The 22,317-nt window shown below is 36.5% G+C and overlaps 2 protein-coding genes across 3 annotated transcripts in view; one reads left to right on the forward strand and one right to left on the reverse strand.

Moving 5' to 3' along the window:
* rab6ba (RAB6B, member RAS oncogene family a) overlaps nt 1–16,703 on the forward strand; it is a 21,171-nt gene extending 4,468 nt beyond the window's left edge. Inside the window, exons 5-7 of the mRNA XM_043241696.1 lie at nt 7,123–7,216; nt 10,327–10,393; nt 14,624–16,703. Coding sequence (XP_043097631.1) covers nt 7,123–7,216; nt 10,327–10,393; nt 14,624–14,688 — 226 coding nt within the window. The 3' untranslated portion in view covers nt 14,689–16,703. The remainder of the gene's footprint in view (nt 1–7,122; nt 7,217–10,326; nt 10,394–14,623) is intronic.
* A 1,634-nt stretch (nt 16,704–18,337) lies between these two features.
* im:7152348 (uncharacterized protein LOC559250 homolog) lies at nt 18,338–21,866 on the reverse strand. 2 transcript variants are annotated; one of them, XM_043242304.1, is made up of 5 exons: nt 21,720–21,866; nt 20,390–20,794; nt 19,357–19,461; nt 19,220–19,254; nt 18,338–19,078 (listed from the first exon to the last, which is right to left on the reverse strand). In XM_043242304.1, exons 2-4 carry the CDS (start codon nt 20,725–20,727, stop codon nt 19,242–19,244), a joined length of 456 nt encoding a protein of 151 aa, XP_043098239.1. In that variant the 5' UTR covers nt 20,728–20,794; nt 21,720–21,866; the 3' UTR covers nt 18,338–19,078; nt 19,220–19,241. The 2 variants fall into 2 exon arrangements, with proteins under 2 accessions (XP_043098239.1, XP_043098238.1); XM_043242303.1 differs by lacking the exon at nt 19,220–19,254.
* Between the last annotated feature and the right edge of the window lie 451 nt (nt 21,867–22,317).

Genomic DNA, 22,317 nt, shown 5'->3' on the forward strand with positions numbered 1-22,317 from the left:
AATCACTTTTTAAATATGAAATTTCAATGTAAAGAAAAATCACTATAGCTAACAGACCAGAAAAACATGTCATGAAACAAATTAAACTTCTGTAAGAAATGGGCATTTCATGCTTCACTTACTCAGTCCTTCAGAGACGTGGAAGCTCAGGGATGAATACGGCTCAGTCTCTCTCTCTCTAACTATGTGTCCCAGAGGGAGGTCAATGTTTTCCTCTCTTTTTGTTCAATAATAACTTGCCTCTATAGTTTTCATCCTCCATTGCACCTCCTGAGCAAAGAGCAGGTTATCCATACTAATTCACAGCTCTCGGTCTTAAGAGACTTTAAAACAACAGAACATTTTTTTTTTTTTAGAAACACAACAGATTATTAGAAGCAAGAGCGGTTATGGCAATAAACCTGAGCGCTTCGTTGTTTGCAGATATCTCTTGGTTTGACAATCTAATGCAATAAATTTAGTGCATTTTAAGTGTGGCTTAGGAAGTGTACAAATAGCTTTTAATGCTCACCAAGGATGCCATTATTTGAAACAGTAACATTGTGAATATTACAAATTAAAATTGCTAAACGTAACGTATTACCGGGATGGCAAAGCTGAAATATCAGAAGCCATTACTGTGTTCAGGTCACATTATGCAGATTTGGTGTTATGTTATTGCATTTGACTATAATATATGATATGATATAGAACAATTTGTACTTCTAGTTAGATCCTACCTAATTAGATCCTGTCATTGTATATGCATTTTGTTTAATCTAATCTAATCACGTCTATTATAAGAGGAAATTGCATAATAATGCATGGGTAAGACTCTACAATAAGGTGTCATTTGCTAACATTACTGGACAACACATTTATTACAGCATTTATTCATCTTTGTTAACATAATTCATAAAAGTACAACAATTCCTTGTTCATGTTAGCTCACAGTGCAAGGTGTGATTTCAATGCTTTAGTAAATGCTGAAATTAGCATTAACTAAGGTTAATAAATATTTCATGTTAACTAATGTCGTTAACTAATGAACCTCATTGTAAAGTGTTACCAGTGCATGTAGTCAAGAGTGCATTTATCTGAAGCTTTAATGTTTCACTATATATATATATATATATATATATATATATATATATATATATATATATATATATATATATATATATATATTGTTCATGGTGTCAGAGAGTAAACATGACACTTTGCAGGAAATAAGTTCCTGAAAGAAACTGATTGTTTGTAACACATCTCCATGGTGATAAATAGCGCACGCTGAGGTAGAGCTGACCGTGTTTTAATATGAGCGTTATGCAGGATTTGTTTCCTGACGACTGTGAAGGAATGTGGCAGGTCTATCAGTCTGTGGGTGCAGGCTGATAATGGAGGCAGTTACAGTAGTTCTGTGCTCACACGAAACACTGTCCGCTGTCCGTACATTTAGTACATTTTGTAAATTGAGTTTAGCATGGTTTGTTTGACAGGTCATTGCCTATCAAGAATTAGGTTAATTTGGTTCAAAGGTGCCATTAGTTTTTTTTATGCAACATCAGTGTGCCTTTTCATCTTGAGTTCTCTGATGGGCAGCTATTGTCCAATCACAGCGTCTCTCACCGCCCTCTAACAGACCGTCTTTTTCTAGCATTTTAAAGGGAAAGTTCACCCAGAAACGAATATTCTTATTATTTAGTTTAGACTATAAGACTTCTTCCGTCTTTGACATTTTGGTAACAATTTAGTATAGGAGACAGTTATCACTATTACTTAGTTGCTTTTTAGCGTGAACATTAATAATATATTGGCTGTTTATTAGTACTTATAAGGGACATATTGTGCATGATTGTATTCTACATCCCTACCCGATACCTAAACTTAACACCTTACTAGCTATGAATAAGCAGCAAATCAGGGGTTTATTGAGCCAGATGTCATAGTTAATGGTTTGGACATTCAAATAAAGTGTGACCAACATGTGACCAACATTTTTAATAATGATCAAATAAATAACTTAGCAAATTTGTGGCATGATTATGTGATCGTTTTTGTAAAATAATATATTTTCGTTCCATAAAAGCAATGGAATGCGTTTAAAAAGTAGTATTTGTAAGTTTGAAAAAACTGAGTGCAAGAGTATTGACTGATTTTCATCAAAAATATATATTTTTATGATTTCATTCATTTACATTGTTCATTTACAAAAACGTTAGACAGTCTAGGAATAAAAGTTTAAAATATATTCAAATAAAAGACGATTATTTTAAACTGTAATGCAATTTCACGATATTTCTGTCTTGAATGTATTTTTGATCACATAAGAGACTTATCACACAGATTGCATAAGAGAATTAAAAACATGTTTTCACCAACCCTACATTTCTGAGCACATTCAAGTCTTCTAATCACCAAAATAGGTCAATAATAACAAATCCATGGCATTAATGAATGAACAGCACCATATAGATAAATATATGGAGTAAATGGAATCTCGTGATTTTAGACACACTCCATAGTTGAATCTTTTTTGACAACAGCAGATAAGATTAGCTGTAGAGCAGAATTAGTTGTTGTGAAGACAGACACTGTGGATTTGTATAACGGTGGCATGATGCCCTGGAGAGGATTAAAGTGTTTGTGCCCGGCAGAAAGCGTCATGTACTTTTTGTGCCAGAGGAAGTGAAAGGTTAAACAGGGCCTGGCATCTTGGACAGTAGTTCCAATAAATATGAGCCCTGTGACATTAGTCGTACTGTACTACCACTGATGGCAATGTGCTGTTAACTTCGCTTGCACTTCATTATATGGTATTAGTAGTTTTCTATAGATGCCTTTTGCCAACTGCTCCTGTTGTGACTCTGGGTCTGCAATCGCGATTGGACGACTGAGGTGGCAGTTATACGACTGGAGGCGGATCCTCTGTCTCAGCGTAGCGAGTGTCTCTGTGCACAGGAAAGATATTAAAAACCCTGGGTCAGACTGTTGCCATGGCACCCGGTAATAAGTCAGGAGTAAGCAACCTGTCAGAACATTTGCTGTGGTATGTGTGTACATGTCACTTCTGAAACTTCTGATATACACACGTATGCACTCTACATCACATACTGTATTTAGTATCTGTATATAATGCATTCATTCTGGAAATGAGTTTTATTTTCATAATAAAGGAAATGTTTTGACGAACTAATTCGCTAATCAAATCCAAGCAATATGACAGATTTTCAAAACAAATTTGTCCACACACACACACACACACACAGTTCTTCAATTCTTTAGTATAGCTTTAATATAGTTCTTAAAAAGTCTCTTATGTTCATCAAGGCTGTATTTATTTGACCAAAAGTACTGTAATTTTATTGCAATTTCTAATATTAGTTTCCTATTTTATTATATTTTAAAATACCTTTTATTTCTGTGACGCAGCACTGAATTTTTATCAGCCATTACTCCAGTCTTCAGCGTCAAATGATCCTTCAGAAATCATTGTGATATCCTGATTTGCATTTTCTTTTAAAACATATCCCAATAACCTTTGTTGATTTACATCTTCAAATTGATTTTTTTTTTTTACATTGCATGCCAGTAGCTCAACATGTCAATAGAACGCCACCATTAAAGGTGTGTGTGTGTTTAACAAATGTTAGACAAATGCTATTTTTACAACAAAAAGTCTCATATACTGTAAGGCTGTAATAACAGATTTAAAGTCAGTGTGGGTGTAATGCATGAATTGTGTCCAGAGGATGTTTGTTCTCTCTAGAGGAACAGATGGTACTGCGCTCTTCCAGAAACCCTACTTGATGTCAGCTGAGATCACCTACCCTTGAGACAGCACCAAGCGAAAAGAGACACGTTCAGCCCAACCGATACACTGTACATCAATCCAAAGCGTCAAACGATCGATTTACCATCCACTTGAAAAAAAGAAAAACGTGTTGTGCGGAAAAACATGGGTTTTGAAAGCCCGCAGCACATTAATCAGCTATTTCAAGGTCAAGATGTACCATATGTACAGACCGCAGTGCTGAATGCTTTTTCGCCATTTTGGTGAAGAGGTGACGGCTCCTAAACGTAATCACGACTTTTTGAATGTAGGCAGATATGAACTCAGTGGCACATGCATGCCAAACCTGTGTGTGCTGTTTCTGTGAGCTTAAGATAGCACGGATAAAACATTTATGACCGGAAGATTCAGCAGAGAAGGCAGGAAATTTAGGCTGACAAGACATTCTGCCCCATCAGCATTTATAACTTGTGCTACACGTCCTCTTCTTAATCCCATCTTTCTTTTTATGACATGAATATCAAAATATTTAGCTTGTGGCTACCGAGGGACTTCAAAAGCGCATTCATCAGCCAGAGACAGACTTCAGGGTCAGGTATGGAGTCCTTGCTTTGGTTTTCTGCAGTCAAAAAAAAAAGTGTCTATTATATTTCATCAGTTTTTTCTGCTGTCGCCCCTTTGCTTTCCCTGAGGGTTTTGATTGGAAAGTGAAAAGCAGTTTCACTCTTTAAAAGACAAGAAAAGAGCTCAAAAACATATCTGCGCTGTTTGGAGGGACTTTGATCGTGAGACAAAACCGCATCAAACCACATCTGATGTTCATATCCATCAAGTTCTTTAATTGTCACAGTAGCTTTGAAAAAAGAAAACACCTTCATAGTTCTACCGTGGATGAATAGATGACTGCATCTCTTAAGGGACCATGTTGTCTCTAAAAACAGAAACAAGTCGAGGTGGTGCCTCAATGATCAAACTGCTATAAATGTAACTGGTAATATAAGAAATGACTGAGTAATGGATATCATGAACAGTTAGAAGGCATACTGACACTTGCTCTGTGAATTAATGAGAAAAGTGTTTCAACGTTCTCATTTTGTCTTATTCAGGAATGTCAGTTATGAAGTAACTCCCAATGTTCAGATTAGAGTGTAACAAATATCGGTGGTTAGTTGTTTTTACCTAGATACTGTATGTAGTCTTGTCCAATATAGTAGTTAGTCTAATATATCTTGTAGTCTTGTCTAATATAGTAGTAGTTATGTAGTAGGTTACAGTTAAATTATGACTCATTATGACTTTTCTCATTTAACACAGTGATGACTTTATATTACCTTCTGGGGTAAATTTTCAGCCCAATTTGATATGCAATTAAATACATTAACTAATCACTGCATTTTTATCTTAAATACAATTAAAACAATGCTCCATTCTTCTGTGTCAATAAAATAATATAATTAATTAATAATAATAATAAAATTAATTAAATAAATAAATAAAAGTATTCATTTCTTAAAAATAAGTAAATAAATAAAAATGTAATCAATTAGGCAATCATTTTACTGCCCTAAATTTTTGAATGGTTGTGTGTGTGTGTGCATGTGTGTATCCGTGTGTATCCGTGTGTGTCTGTGTGTGTACACATATGTGCGTAGATTTACATTTATTTTTTAAAGGGGAACATCAACATAACTCAACAAAATTCAAAAGAAATTGGAAAGAAAATGCATAAATCATTTTAAACACTGAATAGACTCTAAATTACTCTAAAAATTAAATTTAGGTAGAATTAAATTTTTACCAATTACAATATAGTGTTCAGTGGGGTTATGCAAGCGATAATAGTAAAATATTGAGTACAAATTAGTTTGATCATTTACATTACTTAAATAGAATTTTATTTACAGTGCATTTCAATCAAATAATATAATTTAGTTCACGGTCTTGGGGGCACGATTGGAACCGTTTACGGAGAATGAGCTGTATACTTTGAGAAGCAGCGGGCCAAGAATGCAATTCGTGAGTTAAGTAAACTCACAAATGCCTCTGAGCTCCTGTCTGTAAAGAGAACAAAAGAGTTTGTTGGTTACATCACGGCTGTCCCAGCAGACAGAGCTCGGTGGTTTAAATACAGCATGTCCTATTCACGTCCCGCTGCTCTGAGATGCAGCTAGTCTCCTCTTCAGCCTACTCATTTCTCTCAGCCGCCTCAAACTCAGCGCGTAAACAAGCTCCATAGTCATAGACATGGATTAATGCCACAAGTGTGTCATACAAATGAGGCTTAATTAATGAGCCTTCCCTTTGTGCAATTAATCAGTTTCAACATCAATTAATTAGAGTTAGCAGAGATGAGGGTAGGGAGGCAATGACTGATGCCGTTGTCTCAGGCTCAGTCTTAGTCTCAGCCTGTGCTGTCCGATAATACTTCAGCCATAATCCGTGACCCACTAACCACTTCATCAAAAGCCACATTTCCATTATTGCTGTTTTCATATATCTTGTTGGGCTACTGTCGAGGCTGGGCAGTTTCGTGATAGTGGTCGCCATTACAGGCAGAATGATTATTCATGCGGCCCCTCTTTGCCATTATTCATGGCATCCCTCCTGCCAAGACCAGCATTCAGTAGCTGCATGTATTGTTTTTTTTTGCTGTTGGTGAGCTTGTCTTTCGACCGAGGAGGTCTGGAGAAAGTATTCTTCAGCCCATCGCCATTCATCATTCTATTGCTCAGCTGATGCACAAAATCTGCAATTTATGCAATCTTTTCTGTTTTTGAGACTGTTATCTGAGCTGTTAATGCCACATAATTAATTAAATATACCAATTCGGATGCTTTGAAATGATTCTTAAAATATTACCCCAAATATCTCTCTTTTAAAACATACTATGTTACATTGGTTCTCACCCAGGGGCCCGGGGCTACTAGGGGCCCCTCAGCAAACAACAGATTAGATCTTCATATATAAAATAAGGTATATCTCATTTTTTTTAAAAAAAAAGCATTAAAACAAGCCTAACAACTAAAACTCTATGTATTTCGTTAAAACAACATCTTTTTCTTTAATGAAAGATTTTCTACTGTCTAAAATGTTATAATTAATAAAATCATATAATTACATGTGCATATATTTTGTATACAAGCTCCAAAACTACAGCTGACTGGAAGGAAGGAGGGATGGAAAAATCGATATGTTACACGCAAAAAGAAAAAATCAAATTGATAGTATTTTTTATTGGCGATCAGCATGTCCAGTGTCCAATGGAAAATTCTTTGTTTTTCTGCAGGGGTCGTCACAGTTCAATAATGTTTTATAAATAAACTCATGAATAAAACCAACCTTTTTCGCAGGCAAATCACGATCGAGGAAGGCGAGCAGCGGGCCAAGGAGCTGAGTGTGATGTTTATCGAGACCAGTGCCAAGACAGGCTACAATGTCAAACAGGTGAGCTTTACCTCAACCCCCCAATCCTTCAGTGGAGAGAGCGGCCGTATCGCGTAGGTGTGAGAGATGCTCTGATTTCTCTTCTGAGGTGCAGTTGAAAGCATGATTCAGGATGACTAAGCACTGAGGTGGGAGAGATCAGATGTGACGCGGAGCACTGCTGTGTTTTCTCTGTCTCTGAGAGCCGGAAGTGCGTGCAGCACACAGTTTGTGTTGTGTGGGCTGAAGTGTGTGTGTTTGTACATGTCAGCGTCAGCTCTGTCTGACTGGATCACAGACTGCACCAGTCGCTCGGGCTCTCTTCAGTTAGAATGACCAAGATTTGCTGTCTTTTTGGTTTTCTCAAATACAGTAGTTTCTTTCTTACTGTCAAAACTACCGTTAGAGATGTGACGTTATGAAATATCCAACAGTGCTCCAAGGACGTCTTTTTTTATTAAAAAGTCTGAATTAATAAGCTTTTCATTTATTTTGTCATAAAAGTAAAATCTATACTATTGACCCATACAACGATTTTTGGCTATTGCTACAAATATACCTTATAACTGGTTTTGTGAAATATTATTATTGATAATTCATTGTACTAATACTGAAAAATATTCATATTTGAACACAATCTTCCGATCACAGTTTAGAGTCAGACCTTTCCATTTTACAATTACAGTTTGAAACATACACAAAACACATCATATTAATTTCATATATATATATATATATATATATATATTTGTCACTCTTAAAATAAAGAAGCTGTATTGTTGTGCGCTGTTCTGAATTCTAAGCCTTTATTCTTAAAGTCATGTGTCGCTGTTTCACAGGAGCTCAACACTGACAGTACAAGACAACACTAAGATACTTTAAATCTCTCAAACAACATATTATTGTCACCAGACGTGGAGCTGACTTGTTCCAGTCTCCATTACAAACAGAGATCGTTTCCAAGCCTTTACATTGTTACTCGTGTGTGTGTGTGTGTGTGTGTGTGTGTGTGTGTTTGACTGGAGCAAGTGTTCGTTTCCAGACTTGTGTTGACTGGAGCAGGGAACTGCATTCATCTGAGATTACGATCAATACTGAATTTTTCTTATTTATTTCTCCAATAACAGCAACATTAGTTAAACTGATTACCTCACAGAGGTAATCGCAGAAAATGATTCGGATATTGATTGAAGTAGCAAAGTGTCAGATCCTTTCCAGGATGAAATTGAACTCTTGTGTAAATAATACAATGCTCAACAGGTTTTTATGATGATAGTCATTTGTTGTATAGCAGCGTTTCATCGCTAATAATATTACGTTTCATTATGCATAGCAAGAACATTGTTTATTTTCAGTTTTGAATACTTTAGTCTAGTGGTATAATAAAGTGATTCATTTTCTTCCCAGTCTTAATTTGAAAACAAATGAAGTGGCTCTTTTACGTGCAGTGATGTGTGTGGAGCTACTTAGCCATGTTTTGAGGACAAATTTGTACCCATCAGTAAGTTTAATCAAAAAACACTCCTAAAACATTATTTTGGGGACACTATAATTTGTAAAAACAGTACAAAACCTTAAAGGGTTACTCCATCGTCTTTGTAACACAATTTAAGATTTTCTGGATGAAAACCGGCAGGCTTGTGACCGTCCCATTAATAAATAACACTGTCAAGGTCCAGAAAAGAATGGACTATTCTGACGATGTCTTTTATACTTTTTTGCACCTTGACAGTGTTATTTACTTGTCAGTCAATGGGACAGTTACAGGCATCCAAGGCTTCATTCAAAATCTTAAATCGTGTTCCAAAGACATGCAAAAAGTTTTCTATTTGGGTAAGGTTATAGTTAGTCATATATATATATATATATATATATATATATATATATATATATATATATATATATATATATATATATATAGTTAATATATACTAAATATAGTTAATATAACAGAGACTAAAGAGACTAAACAGAGACTAAAACTGCAAAAGTTGTTGTACAGAAATATGTTATCTAACGCTCACACAGCTGTGCTATGCTAAAAGCTGATTTGTAAAATGACAAATGAGACATTGTATAGACGCATGTGCCTGTCTCTGTTTTTCTTAATTGGAATTGGTTTTGAGTTGTTTTGTTTTTGTCCCAGCTAGATTATGGCTCTCTCTGTCTTTTCTGTCAAAAACAATGGCCTGAAGGTAGTTAACAAAATGAGTCTTTTTTCCTGACCCTTTCTGCTTAATGGTCCAGTGTGTCCCATTTCCCTGTGGCTCGTCCATTGTGATTGATGGCATGAAATGAGAGGGGTGGTGTTGGCTACATAAGCTAACTGCCCTGTTTGATATGATTGGGAGTGAGTGGAGCTATATATCATTGCGGTATGGCCCTCATATAGCTTCTGGGAACAGTCCTTTATGGAGGGTGGCTGTAATGGAGGTGTGTGGTGGGCCATTAATTGCTCTGCTGGTAGTGGTATGCCAGCAATGCATTGCAAGTTTCAGAAGGCAGAGCCAGACTAAGTGCTTTTTGCTGTCCCTTTATCATCGTCTACACAGAGTCCGCTTTAAAGGTCAGCAGGTGTTTTAGTCTGTGACATTTATGATTCTGAAAAGCAGTAGTTGCATGGGATCTTCATTTCTATTACTATATATAACAGAGCAGGTTTGCTTCAATGCACCAGAGAAGGTCCACTTTGCTCCAAATTGCTTTTTTACAGGTTTAAAAATGGCTCGGCTCATGTTTGCTGCCAGAAGGCTGAACGGTATGACACAGGGCCACTGCAGGACTATTCCAAAGTATTGTAAAGTATACCACATAAAGGAAATATCCAAGAAAATGAATTGAATACCAGTTGAACGGAATTGAATTTTTCTCCCAACTCTATTTCAAAGCGAGCAGCGGTCTGCTGGTCAACTTCATGTGAGCAGTTGAACCTTTTACAAAATTAGGAAATGTTTTGCTAACATGTCGATGCCCAAATACTTTGCCCAATTGCACAATTTCTCCTAAAATGACTTTTAAAATGACTGCAGAACATACCTTGCCGTCCTTTACAGACAACATCTTTTGTATGAAGTGATCTGGTTACTGTCGCAGCTGAAGTCTCTAACAGCATTCTCTCTTTCCTCCTGCAGCTGTTTCGACGTGTGGCAGCTGCCCTTCCAGGAATGGAGAGCATGCAAGAGACAAGCAAAGAAGGCAGTATCCTTTCAGTGAGCTCAAAACCAAATCCTGCTGTACGTAATCAGGTTGCTCTGCAGCACTCTACACATTTAATAATAATGTAAATAACCGACTGAGGATTTGTTCTCTTACATACGACCTCTAGCACATTTTTCCCCTGTTATTTTTGTCTTATGTACTCCCACAGCCCAGTCAATAACTACTACACTGTTATTTTTTTATATAGCATTATTTTGTGTATTTGATGTAATGCAATCTGTTTACATGGTTTAAGGTTAAAACACGCATTTTTCATGGGACTTTTAAAAATTGTAACTGATCAAAGCACCGTAAATAGAGGTGAACCCAAACATTAATATTAGGCTTCTCTTTTAAAACCAGTTTTTAACATTCTAGGAATAATCTTTATTAACAAAAAATAACATTTATAGATTGAATTGGCCTAAAATGAGTTCATTTTTACCGGGATTCCTCACCGAAAAGCGATTGGGCTGGTTTTGAGTGGCAGGTTCTGCTGTAAAAACCTGGCAACCCACAGACCACTAGCTGAGAATCACTGATATAGACAAAAAATGAAGTGCGCAAGAGGTTGAGATGCATGTACAGGCAGCATGAGGTTACAGTCCTGTATTGTATTGTAAGAGTTTCCCATCATCCCTCAGGCTTTAGAGCTCTGGCTCATATCAGTCGAGTCAGACTCCAGATACTGACACAAGGTCAGCCCATGTCATAAAACAGTTTTCTGACATTTGCCGTATGTCACTGTGCTTTGATTCTCCGTGATGGACAGCTTCTCTGTTCCATTTTACTTTCCTTTTAGATTTGATACGACTACTGCAACACTGAAATATTAGGGTCATAAGCCTCCATATCCAACTCTTGACAACAGTTCTTATGTTTATGAGACATCCTTTAAAAGAAGACACTGGCAACACTTTACAATAATGTCCCATTGGTTTATGCAGTAAATGTCATTAACTAACAGTATGCAATATTTTTACAGTATTTATTATTCTTTATCAAACATAACTCAGCTCCATTAAATAAACATAACTCAAGTCCAATAAATAATATTAAAGGATACAGATTTTTTTGGTAACCCTTTAGAATAGGGACCACTTATTCACTATTACCCATGACTTTAAATAAATTCTTAATTTACTGATTATTAATTGTTAGTAAGCTAGTTGATAAGTTTAGGTATTGGGTAGGATTAAGGATTCATTAAGGCATTCATATGTGCTTAATTACTAATAAATGGCTAGTATTCTAGTAATATGCATGCTAATAAGATACTTGTTAAGAGACCCTAAAATAAAGTGTTACCCTTTTTTGTTTTGTTTTTTAATAATAAAATAATTTCTTGGTTTTTTTTCCCCTCATAGATGTAGTTAAGTAATGGTAACAGATGTAATCTTATTGTAAATTGTTACAGAAAATTAAGAAAATGTAGTTTTTTTTTATTTGGTTGGAAGTGTGCATGCAAGAATATGAAGCCTTTACATCACTAAGATATTCTCAAATATCTATTGACGGTGGCTTGCCCTAAAGTAGTTAACCACAAAAGTAAATATTTTCTGTATTTATATTTTGTTAATATTTTTTACCAGTTGTGTTTTCACCTTCCTCGCAGCAGTCACTGTACAACATGCAGCATAGAGCCGCGCCATTGAAGCCGTCCCATGATCTGTTGATAGCTAATATTAATTTATTTAGTCTAATTTGTGTGACAGAGTAAAGTCTCATTTACAGAGGTGAGGTTTTGGTGGGTATACTTCTCCATTACTCATTCATGTCATTTCCACCATGAAATTCAAATATTGGCCTTGTTCCACTCTGAGGCTAATTTATTTTCCTCTCATTACGTTTCCTGCCACATTCAGTCACTTGTTATTAGCGGCGGCGGAAAGTCTATTGCTATGGTAACGAGAAACATTTTTCTCTTCATTATCTCTGTGAATATCTTTGCGGCAGAATAAGATAAAAATCCGGAGAGTTTGAATGACGCAAGGTGCCCTCTTTCTGTTTGTTTTCTGGGCCCTGTGAGGGAGTGTGTATAGTGCGCTCTGTGCGTGGGGTGTATGTTTGCATGCGTGCAGTCATTATAGCAAAGAGCCGCTGAGATGTTACCGCACTCAGTATCCATACAGACGTGGAGAACAAAATAAGGGCATAAAATATGGGACCACTTGTGTGCGGTAGAGGTACTTTAGGTAATTTTGTAATAATAAATACAGTTATGTCTAGAAATATAATTCGCAGAGAATGTTACAGCATGAAATGCAATCTGATCATGTGTCCTGATGATGGTGAGGCGACTTTAAAATGCGGTATCAAAACCCTTGGTTGTCTGTGCAGGTTTAACTTTGTTTACAGGCACGATAAAACAAAGTTAGAATTGATCCGGTATAATATGATGTATCCCTGCACTAGATCGTAAATGCAGTGTTGTGGAGCATGGTTTTTACTAGATCTAAATTAATTAGGTCGTACGAGCTGGTCAGCTTGCAGTTTCTTTCCCAACTGTTTACTTTCACAGACACAACCGACTGCGTGTTTGACCGTTTAAGCGCAGGTGTAGCACGCTTCGGATGTGTGTGCCGTGTATCAGATTTGTATAAACTAATAAACCAGCAGCACGGTTTCAGCATGATAATCGAAACTAAACGGATGCATGCAACTCGTTTACATTTAATGACATGCGAGTGTCTCTGCTTCCACTCAGAATAGGCTCTTTCAAAATAACGGTAATACATGATCTGTGGGGTATTGTGAGATAACACTTCACTGATGCGTTCGGGGGACAAAAGGGCATACAAGTTAATTAACACATTTTCCTGTGTGCATTTTAGTCAGCTAAGGCTACTCATTCTTTAGGAGCATGTCTGCCTTTGAGTTGCAAACTCCACAATTGAGGGTTTTTTTAAAGCAAACTAAAAGTATTAGTTCAGTGTGCAAATTTAATTTGTGTTTTAAAGCTGAATTAATTATTATGTGCCATGGCTCAAGGCTGAGCAACTGATAGGTTAACAGAATGTTAATTTTGGGGCGAACTGGTCTATAATGTGTCACACAACACGAAACAAACAGTACTTTACAAATAGTATTTTATCATTAGTGTTAATTAAAGCGGTGTGATGTTTTCATTTTATTGGCTGAAACATTTTGGGATATGCGCTAATTAATTTAATAAGTACTGAACCCTACTATGGGGAAAGTCATGACTGATGAATATGCATTACTTGCTCTCGGGAGGTTACAGAGCAATGTCTGTGTGACCCAATTAATATTCATACAGTATACCTTAATTGCACTTTGGGGGAATGAAACATAGCAGAGCCCAGTGTAAACAGGGAGCCTTTAACGCTGACGGCTGTCTCGAAAGACACTTATGTTTTCTAAAGAAACCGAACATATCTTTTGTGGAATGACAGGACGCTCGGGATCTGCCTTCACCGCGTTTAAAGCGTTGAGTTGGTTTTATATCACGAACGCATACGGATGAGGCTTAATGCCGTTCACCAGACTAAGACAGGCACATCGGATCACTCGCCACTTCGACATGTGTTCATGAACGCAAACATGGGGACATCACGTTTCTGAGAGTCAGCGTAACGGGAGCAGCTGGTATGACTGGAGACCCAGAAGAGACCCAGAAAAGCCCCGCTAAACCTGCATACCTCTCAGGAACTCCAGTTTACATTCGTTTGAAATTCCTTTAGGACGGCAAGGAAAGACGCCTTGCGTTTCGGGGGATGGCCGCTAGATGGCAGGCGTTCCCTGTGCTGGCAGACGTCGGCACAAAATAAAGAAAACGAATCAAAATGTGGGGTAAAAAATAAGTGCCGTCAAAATATTCAGCCCTTATATGCTAATATGCCCAAACAGCGTTTTCTGCGCCGTGTTGTGCTATTTGTAAACCGTCTGTGAATATAATGGTGCCAGAAAATATTAAATACTGCAGCATTTATGGCTGCAATTACTCCTTATTTCGGGAGAGGTCAGTATTTAGGTATCTTTTATATTCTCGTTTTATAAATTATCTTAAAATTGAATATTAAATATAAATCATAATTTAAATGACACAAGCCTTAATTATAGACGGTCTCCAACAAAAAAAAAAAAAAAAAAAAAAAAAAAAAAAAAAAAGGAATAGGCTATCATTCCCTTCACCTGTTATGCTTACATTCAGTTTGATGTAATTTCTTTGATGTGTTGAAGTTTTTATTCCTTAACAGCGATTTCCAGTGATTGACATTAAATTGGACAAACCACAGGAGCCTCCGACTACCGAGGGTGGATGTTCCTGTTAATAGCTCACATCTGATTTCCAGCATCATCTACACCACGTGCTTGTTGTGTTGCTTCCTCTTGGTTAGCTTCCAGTTGTGTTTTCAGATTGGATATTTGGCCTTCCCATCTGACTTTAGTAACTGGTTGGAATCAGTGTTACATCAATTTCAAATGTAAAATAGTATACTTTAGTAACAAAATTGCCAAAAATCCTAAAAATTCGAAATCAACAAAAATGTAGACTATGTCCAACGTATATACTTTTTGAAAATGTAGAGAGGTAGATTTTTTTTCTTCTTTGTTTTGTATTTTTGTATACAAGGATGAGCACTAAATTCTATAATTTTGCCATAAAAAGCAGGATTCGAAAAGCAGGAGGGCAATTCAAACAACTAATAACCACAAAAATATGGAAAACGTGCATGTTAGCCATTTTTAAAAGTATCATCTCAGTCCTGCTGGCTACTGTGCGCAAGATTATGTGAATCCGTACGTTTTTTTTCTGACTCGATGCACTTCATGCAATCAGCTCATTTCAGCCTGTTTTTCTTGCCGTGACAGAACTTGAAATTTTAAGTTTAAGGCCAAGTGAATTTGTGTAAATGTGTCACTTCCGATCCCTAAAAACCTTTCCATAGTATGTGTGTGTGTGTGTGTGTGTGTGTGTGTGTGTGTGTGTGTGTGTGTGTGTGTGTTTTTCTTTTTAAAAACACGTTTATATGCGGTTCGTGTCTTAATTACGTGGTTTATTGAATGTTTACGGCATCATTTTTCTTTAGAATTTCCTGTTCACGATGAAAGGAAACGGCTCGTGCAAACGACCTAACACGAGAAAAGGATTCCCTTTCTTCGGTGGAATGTTTTTTTTATTCTTTAACTAAATTAGGGCGTTTAGTGCAGTGCAGATAGTCGCAAGACCGTGAACGCGACAGAGGAGCAAATCATGCATCCAGACTTGTTCGTTCATATTTAATTGATTGGAATAACTCATTTGCACGTCAGCGGTTTTCCACGCCGATTCATCAAACAGCCCGATTCCATTGTAAATACATCAGCTGTCGTTTTCAAGCAGGCTTTAATATCAGAAATGCAAAGATGGGACATTCCTCCAAAAATAACTGTAGTTTCACTTTTAAGAAATTAGCATTATGCAGCATTATAGTGTTTGCCTCGTGTAGAAACCCACTCATGTCTACAGCTGCTCTTTGGGCCAGTAAATTGTAGTGCACTGACCGGGGACATACGTGTAGTATATCAGTTTCTTTGAAATGTGTTTCATGTGAATCCTAAATGCACTTTTTCGACAAAGGAAGATGTAAATGTTTCCAAATTTGCCGTCGAACGTCTGTCCTCGAAACCACTTTAGAGTTCAAACTGTAGCGTACATCTCTGTGAAAACCTCTCGAGGGTCACTGTACAGATAAACTGTTTGTAAATTTGCTTCACACGACGTCATATACGAGTCGAGACTAGCTATTTGTGACATTGAGAAATCGTGAGTAGGAGCACATGACACAGCGCCCCGAATCCAAGCAGAATCCAGCGAGGTTTAGTCGGAATGGAAGGTGAATTCCACTGAACTGACTGACTCATATCAAACCCTTTTCGTCACGCTTTTGGTTCGTTTGGAAGCTTGAAGGGGATCAGATTCGTCTGTGCCGATGCTTTCTCAAATCGCAGAGAGGTTCAGAAAAGCTGGGTGGAGGTATTTATTGTTTTTGTTTACATTTTGCTTTCTGTCTTCTGAAAAGAGGTTTGAATTTAATGGGGCGCAGATACGCGTCATATCATCATTGTACCTGTACAACCGGTAGTCATTGTGATTGACACGACGCTACATCAGCCTTGGGTGAATGTCTGTGCGTGAGTTGAGTTATGCTTTTAAGGGTGCAACCATTCCCGGTGTATATGTTTTAGCTCGGTGGAGCCAGCCTGATTGATTCAGAGCTAGCTTTACCATTCACACTGTATAGAAATCTAGCATGTTGGTCCAAATCAGTAAAATCAATAAAAGTGTCTTATTACCAAAAATGTATATTGGCTATTCTTGTTTTTCTTTTCTCCTGAGTATATTGTACGGTCAATGTTTGGAATAAGAATGGACTTTTTTTAAAGGTCTCATAATCCACATTTATTTAATAAAACATACAGTGAAACATTAATATTGTAATAATAATTCACAATATTACAGGTTTTTACTGTATGTTTGATCAAATAAATGCACAGCTATATGTGTGTGTGTGTGTGTGTGTGTGTGTGTGTGTGTCATAAAATGATTCATAACAATGAATCACATACAAGATAAAGGGTTTTTTTTTCCACATAATGTATTTGTGTACTGTGTATACTTACTATTTATATATACATGCTTGTATATTTCAGAAAATGTATTATGTTTTATATTAAATACATATATATATAGTAAATAAAGTGATGGTTTACATGGTTTGCAAATGAATACACATACATTATGTTTACATTTTTGCATATTTAAATGTATTTATTTGATGCAAATATAAAAATATATTTGGATATAAATATATATTTATAAAATATACATGGTACACAAACATTATGTAAAGAAAATTTTTTTGGATGTAATTAATTGATATATACAGTATATATATATATATATATATATATATATATATATATATATATATATATATATATATATATATATATATATATATATATAATCCTTGTTGTTATAAGTTATAAGAGTCAGATTAGGCTGTGAAACTTCACACATGAAACCTTTGAAGAACTTGTCAAAACAAGTTGAAGCTTAATCCAATATTTCTCTCCAAACAGGTTTGCATAGGTGTAGGTGAAAGCTGTTTAGTCTTTATTTAAACTGTGAGAAAATGTTCTGTTTGACTTCTGATCAGCTGCCAGAGACATTCATAAATCAGCAGCTATCTGTTTGACCTATATGTGCATGAGGAGCTTGTAAAGCAGCAGCACAGACAAAGACTGGTGAAGCGACTCAGGGATAGTTCTTTTACAGCACATGGAGATTTCTGAAGAAGAACCTGTTCACAGGAAGAATGGCAGCTTTATAGTCATTTTACATCCTTGTTTTGGCTCGTGAAGCCTTCTGAGGAAACACAAAAATAGTTCTACTGCATCACTTTATCTTTCACTTTCAGGAAGTCACGTTCACGTTTTGTTTTTTTTATTGTTCTTTGCAGTTCTATATTGCTTGAGTTTAGTGAATTCTATGCAGCATTATAGATTTTCTTAGAAAATGGTACATGAAGGCGTGTTTATCAAGACACTGTATTTAATAATTGTAATATAAGAAACTTTGGTAAACCAAAATAGTCAAAACTCTTTGAGAAATGATACATAGAAGACGACAGATGTTTAATGAATAGCATTTATAATCCATTGACACGGCTGAGTGATTCCATTCTTAGTTTTCTACAGTGAGTATCACCATATGCCAACAGTATGGAATATAATTATGTATTTTGTATGCAATCAAGCCGTATATCTAGATAAAGATTGAACTTCTTTCATTTAAATCACTTACTTTATGACCTCAATCATCACTGAGTCAGTGAGTGCTCAATAAATAAAACATGTTTATTGTTCATTTGCTTGTAAAAGTCATTGTATTGCACTTATTTTATTCTTTAGGAAAAACAACAACAATATACAACCTTTTACTCTTAGGAAACATTTTTATTAATTTTATAATTACATTTATCTCAGAAATTACTCTTTATTTTAAACAAAAGAGGGGCATAAGAGGGACATGTGTCTTATTTGGTGTCCTTGGTTTCAGAACATTTGAAGCACCCTGCTCTAGACAGCCATGTGAAACAGGTCAAGGTGTGCCTTCTGAGAAGAACCCAGCAACATTTAGCCATCAGAATTTTTAATTTACAATCATTCATAAATTATATAAATAACAAAACTCGTAATAACTTAAAAGCGTCTATCTGAGACACGGATGGTGATGTTTCCTGGGGAGATGCCATCTGCTTAGAAAGTCCTGCCTCGCATCTGGGACCCTCTCTCTCTCTCTCTCTCTCTCTCTCGGGACAGCTGAAACAAATCCAGCCTCAGCAGCTGGGACGGATTAAGGGTGGAATATCTAATGAGACGTTCCCCTCAGATGGAGGAGCGAGATTTAGACGTCTGGCTAGGCTATTCAAATGGAAAATGCAGTCACGGGAGCGCATGGAGAAGATTGGGTTTGTTTAAAAACCTTGTCCAGGACCGACTGTTGCTCCTGCTTTTTCAGTACGCCAGGCGTGATTACTACACGGCACACGCTTTTAATGACAGCAGCAGAACATACGACAAGTGCACAGCTTCGAGTGTTAATGTTGTCATGGCGTCTGTTGCGCTTTTCAAAAAATCTCTTCCGATGAAAGCCTTCGCCATGACATCATTTGTCTGTCGAGAGGCAAAAGTAAAAGTTAAAAGTTTTGATAAATATCACAGTAATGTTAAAATATTTCCGCACGTGATTGTATTAAGATCTCTGACAGATTGATAATTCACTCAAAAATGAAAATTCAGTCATCATTTACTTACTCATACGTTGTTACATTTTGCTTCAATTGAGCAACCTGAATAAAATGACAGAATTTCTATTTTGGGCAAACTATCTTTTTAATCTTTTAAACTTCATTTAAAAGGCTATTTTGAACTGCTGTAGGATGGAGACTCACACATTGCAGGTGGGAACGATCCTCTCTTCGGGGTACCTGGAAAAGCTCATTCTCTTCAGGAAAGTCGGGAGTCTGAATTTGGGTCTGTAGTGTTTTGGCACGGGACTAAAACCAGAGACGAGAGGAAGTTAGTTCATTCCTGTCCTTGGGACTTATTTTCTAGCTACTGCTACAGGCACGTCTGAGGTTTCTATTTAAGTATAAGAAGTGATTCAAGACCTAATGCTCTACTAGCAAAATCAAACGTAACATCTTGTATATTTTCTGCGAGTATTCTGGCTACTTATAAACTGAATCAGGTGACCCGGAGGCTGCCGGTTCAAAAGGCTCACTTGACTCTGTAAATTAATTTTAGCATCTGGTTGTATGTTACACATTTGTCTCCAGTCACTGAGGTTACCCGGGTCAAGGAAAAATAAGAATATGAGAATAATGAAAAAAACATTTTATAATTACAGTCTAAAACAACTCTAGTAAGTGTGCCGTTTTCAACAAATATATTTTCCTTGATATGTGTGAGAGTACCCATCTTATGCTATATAATAATAATAATAATCATTTTTCAAGGAAATATTACATTTTTGAGCAGTCGCACCACATGGCATTTTAGACCCTAAACTAATAAGTCATAAATGTATAATGTCATAAAACAGCCAAATTATTATTTTATTCTCACAGTAATGCAAGGCTCTAACTGTTATACGTAGATGATTTATTCCTTTTATTTCAAATGCTTTGCACCGCATGACTTCGATTTGATGTCCAAAAATGTTTTAAATAATATTTTAATAAAATGCATAGCTGCTTTTTCAGAATCAAAATACTTAATAATCATTCCTGTTTGATTAGTTCATTCTCGCAATAAGCCCTTTTTCTTAGTTATGTCATCAGGACGCCTGATACGCTTCTTTTATTAATTTCCCAAAACAAAATAAAAATTGAATCCATGAATTAAAAAAACACTCGTCAAAGAAGAAGTCATTGTGTGTCTGAGTTACATTCTAAAAGCCTTTTTGAATAAAGAGCCACTCACCATTCAGCCTGTGGTGAGGGCAGCACCTGCATCTTAGTGTTTTTCCCCTCTTCTTCCAGCTCTCTCTCGTTCTCTTCCTGCTGCTGCTCATCACAAATGTTGTCCCACAGTTGGCTGTCGACAAAAAGAGCCTCCTGCAAGCTGAGCCCTCGGTCTACACAAGTCACCTGGCGACAGAGGGGGCAGCGAATGGTGCGCAGGCCGCTGTAGAGCAGCCCCATTGTCTCCAGACAGGGAGTGCAGAACGTGTGGTTGCAGTGGAGAGATCTGGGAACGCGGTCGATGCGGGAGTAATGCAGGTAACAGACCCCACATTCCTGATCCTCCAACAGCACCATGGCCGAAAACACAAACCGACGTTAGATCGGATGCGGTTGTAGTCTCCTGGAAGCTGTTTGGCGTTATCTGCAAGAACAAGAAAATAGATGCAACTTTCAACCTGTCCCAGTGTCGTTCGTTGAAAGCAGAACGACGCGATAACAACTTCGAGATTTGTGCGAACTATCTCTTTAAGCACAGTAAAGTGACAGTTAAAATCTTGAAGCAGATGGCAAAGCCCTCGCCAGATCAACCCCCACCGACCATTCATCCTTATAGTGTTCTGCTCTAATGCTGCAGACCACCTGTTAGTCCAGAATATTATATTAATTTAGTTTGACCCCCGAGTGTTGACCTCTGACCCTTTTTCTGAGTACTAATGCAGACAAAACAATAACGCACGAAAGAATGGCAAGATCTCTGGTTTCTGCAACTATGAGAACATTCACTTCACTTCAATATACAATTTACAGAATACTCCAGGACAAGCTAACGCTTACATAACGTTATACGTTTGGTTTGGTTTGTTGTCTTGTTGGTGATGGTAAGGTGAAAGATTACGTGAGAACATTCTTAGTCAAACTGTAACTCGACTTGTGTCAAATCATTTGAACAGTGTGTTCTTTTTTATTATAATAAACAGAACGCTGCAGAAATTAATTTTTCCTCCACTGAAACCAACCGAACACCATTAAACAAAAGTAAAGTGAAAAGCAATAATGAATAAAATAAATGCATATACATCCTGAATTAAGATTATTTTTAAACTTATACCTCACTACACTCAATGTTTTTTAAAATAGTTTTCAAAATTTTTTACAATTGTGTCAGTGGCTTATTCAGTGTTGCTTCTAAAATAAATGTATCTTGTTTTAATTACGTTTGGATACGTTAATGGGCAACACAAAAGTATTTATTAAGAAATTTGTAACTAGAATCAGAAACAACACAAACTAATTTTTTGGTAAATCAACTTCAGTTTTAAATGAGATAAATCAAGAAAGATACTTACAGTAGAATGAATCCAGTTCCCTCTGTATGGACTCCTACAGATCTTTGTCAGGAGATGAACTATGGGTGTGTGAATGAGAGTAAACTGGCTCTGCTGTCAGCGTGAATAACCGCCTGCTGTTTTAAAGTCGCTGTCGAGTCATGGGGGAGGTGATACACGTCTTTCTCCTCCCCCATTGCCACACAGCTAAACTCTCCAGTTATTCAGAAAAGTGTACATCATGTCAACACTGTAAATCATTCGGATTTCCTGAGAGTTCCCAAAATTAATTGTTAAAGATGCAATAGGAAATACCAAGGAATTACTTACTTAAGGAGAAAAAAAATGTCTTAATAATATGCATTGCTAAAGACTTAATTTTTTCACCCTTAGTTTCCAGATATTAAAATAGTTGCATCCGATCTAAATATCATCCTATTCTAACAAACCCTAAATCAATGGAAAGCTTACTGGTCTGTGATCATTTTTACATTTTGTGATATTACAATATCAATGATAGTTATTGGTTTTTCAAACATGTTATACACTTTCCAGTATAAGCACTACTAACTTATTTTCTCACAAAAACAAATAAATGTAAAAAAAAAAATCCGAAAAA

This window comes from Puntigrus tetrazona, chromosome 6, assembly GCF_018831695.1.
Source record: "Puntigrus tetrazona isolate hp1 chromosome 6, ASM1883169v1, whole genome shotgun sequence".
NCBI lineage: Eukaryota > Metazoa > Chordata > Actinopteri > Cypriniformes > Cyprinidae > Puntigrus > Puntigrus tetrazona.